Source organism: Meles meles, chromosome 13 (assembly GCF_922984935.1).
Source record: "Meles meles chromosome 13, mMelMel3.1 paternal haplotype, whole genome shotgun sequence".
Taxonomy (NCBI): Eukaryota; Metazoa; Chordata; class Mammalia; order Carnivora; family Mustelidae; genus Meles; species Meles meles.
The window spans coordinates 51896662-51899679 of NC_060078.1; the positions used below are offsets into that span (position 1 = coordinate 51896662).

General features: G+C 46.4%; 1 protein-coding gene across 1 annotated transcript; it reads right to left on the bottom strand.

Annotated features, from left to right (window-relative positions):
- Positions 1-210: 210 nt before the first annotated feature.
- LOC123955057 (ADP-ribose pyrophosphatase, mitochondrial-like) lies at positions 211-1164 on the bottom strand. Its single transcript, XM_046026596.1, has one exon. The coding sequence runs from the start codon at positions 1162-1164 to the stop codon at positions 211-213; it is 954 nt and encodes a 317-aa protein (XP_045882552.1).
- Between the last annotated feature and the right edge of the window lie 1854 nt (positions 1165-3018).

Genomic DNA, 3018 nt, shown 5'->3' on the forward strand with positions numbered 1-3018 from the left:
ATTAGTTGCATAATGTGGTTACCAGCCAAGTATACAATGTATATAACAGGTGACTATATTGGAAACCAAAATCGTTTTGATTCTGATCGCCTATATTTGTCTAATATTATTCCCTGACACAAAGCCTTCATAGGGCAAACAGTTTTGCAAATAATCACCGGAAGAACTTTCCTCCATCTCCTGTTCAGTGAGGGTTCTGGGCTACTTGTTTCATATAGACCCAGGTCCATTTGAAGGCCGTGGGCTTTTGGAAGACTCCAAGTCACTATTCATGGCGTTGGGGTCCATGCCCTCCCTCCAATGGACACCTCGTTTCTCAGCCACGATTTGAATAAATTGGGACTGGCTGGCGTAAAGCTTGAGTTGATCACTGATGTCCACCCATTTCACTTTCTGGGTGCCATCACCAGCTTCCGGATGAAGACAGTCAGTTATCTCACCTGTATCATCGTGGTAGTTCACAGCCTCTGTCACCATCCACGCATTATTTGTGTTGCGGGGATCATCCACGTAACCTTTATAGAACATCAAGTGTTCCTGATTGAATAGTTTGTGCAGCTGTTTCTCCAGCTCCTGGGTCTCTGCTCTAGATTTCTGTAAGGAGCTCATGACTTCCTTCCCAAATTCTCTCTTCAGTGTGGTACTAATTTTCTCTCTTGGCTCCACCTTTCCCCCTGGGATGGCCCATTCTCCACAGTCCTTCCTTTTGATGGCTACAAATTGCAAAACATTCTTCTTAGAAACAGGGTGGGTAACTTTCTTCCCCTTGCTATCATTTTTCCACCTGGTTAAGATGGGATCTGCAGCCTGATTGGGACCGCACCACCCTAGAAGCCCTCTGCCCACCGGCCCTGGCCAAGCTGCGGGATTTCTATGTCTGCCCTTCTCCACCTCATACAAACCATTTTGGCTCCTTCTTTCAACATGCCTATCCTCCTCACTGAATTTGGAAGAGAAGATTCTGTCACCCACTGGAGGGTCTGCCCACATGGGCCAGGCCAAGACAGAACTGGCCATGTACTCGACAGGCTTGTACTCCAGCCACTCAACCTGCAAGCTTACTTTCTTGTCCGGGACCTGGCTTCCCTCTACTTTGGAGCCAGGGTATGGAAAGGTCCTGGCCTTCTTGAGGGGGTTCTCAGCAGCGGCCTTCGAATCTGACATGATGAAGCTTGGAGGAAACCCACCTGAGAAAGGCGGGTTCCAACCAGCGGAGATGTTGGGGCAGCTGCTGGGCCTGCAGGCCACAGAGGCCAAGGTCACAGAAACACTGTGGCTAACCACTTTGCCAGGCGTTCCCTGTTGCGTGGCTGGTGGGGGTTTGGGGGGAGCTCAGGGGAGCGGAACCACGTGTGGAACCAACTGTGACCAGCGGTTGTGTGGGCGGGGGGGGCTGTGTGCCAGGGGGTGGGGGGGGTGACCCGCCACCCCAGTCATGCATGCCTTTTCATTTTACACTGAAAGGTTTTGACATATGGAAGGGCTTCCAGACGTCAAGTGCTGGGATTGAGAACATCGTCCAAACACCTCCAACAAAATTAGCACCCAACGACAGCAAAAGTGCTTTCGTGCTTACAGAGGTATTAGCCATTAGGGGTAGATTTAGTTCCCTAGGTCCAGAACCACAGTTTGGGAGAGGGCAGAGTGTGTAGTGCCTGAGCCCTCCCCTGGGGAGGCAGGTGAGGTGGTTGGCAGATGGGTAGAGGGGGAACACAAAATGCTGTGTTTGGGATGATCAAAACCCTAGTGAGTGCAACCTCACGGGAGGAAGAGAGCTCACTTGGTACCCAGAACATGGTCCTTGTGGGAAATCCATGATGCACAAGGTATGGGAGATGGTTCAAATCTTGGGTCCACCATCTACTCACCAAATGGCTTGGGCAAATTGCTTCCTCTTTCTCTTCAAAGTAGTATTGGCCACAGCATGCAGGAGCTGTGTTAAGTGCAGATGATTCTATTGAGGTCTGGACCACATGACCTCTGCTCTTAAAGGATTCCAGTGGTAGAACTAACACTGGAAGGGCAGGGCCCTGAACTCATTAAGAGCCAAACACAATCCAGTTCAATCCCAGCTTCCCCTCCTTCCCTGGGACCTTCTTGGGCAAAGTTACTTAAACTCACTTCAGAATCCTCATGTGTAACATGAAATAATAATATCCATCTCATGGGGTTGTGCTGACAATTAAGTGGGATGTTACACGTAAATTTGTTTGCACAGTATCTGGCCCACTGTATGCACTCAGACATGCTACTTGTCATTACTCTAATTATCATTACCTTTTTGACCCTGCGCCTTGAAAATAGCAGGACAGTTGCAATAATTATGGGAATTGAGCAGCTCAGATATGAGGTCAGAATTAAACAACCTACGATTTCTCTGTGTAAGAAATTCAGGCTGAGAAATAATGGCATCTTGATTCTAAAATGATAAATAATGAGCAGAAGAGGCAGTAGCTAAGTCATTATATGCAAGAAAACAAACCCTAGGGAAGGATATCTTAACATGAAACAGATAGTTTTAGAACAAATGGAATACTGTATATACTCTAATTGAAACCCAAAGGATATTTAGCATTTCCTACAGGTTGTTCCAGGTTACACCAGTCCCATAAGTGATTTGATGGTCAAACATGTTTGGGAAATTCTACATATTTCACCATCCTCCCTTAGAAATTCAGGGTTCACATTACTGTTTAAAAGATCCTATGAATTCTGGTAAAAACAAACCGACCAAGCCTAAACTATTTAATTCTGTTTCACTTAGTATTTTTCAGATTACCTGACCAGAGAATGCTTTGTTTATGCAATCATTGGTATTATTTTAGGAACACACCTCCTCAACTTCAGAAATGTTTCAAAATGTGTACATGTGTGCTTGAGGGTAGGTCGCTAACCATTTGAAATTATCACCCTCACAATGCAAGGCAGCTGTTGAAAAGTCATCCATCACCCTCTTAAAGAAACCTAAGCTAAATAAGCCAGGACTCCAGAAGGCTTGAAACCCAGAAATAACTGGAA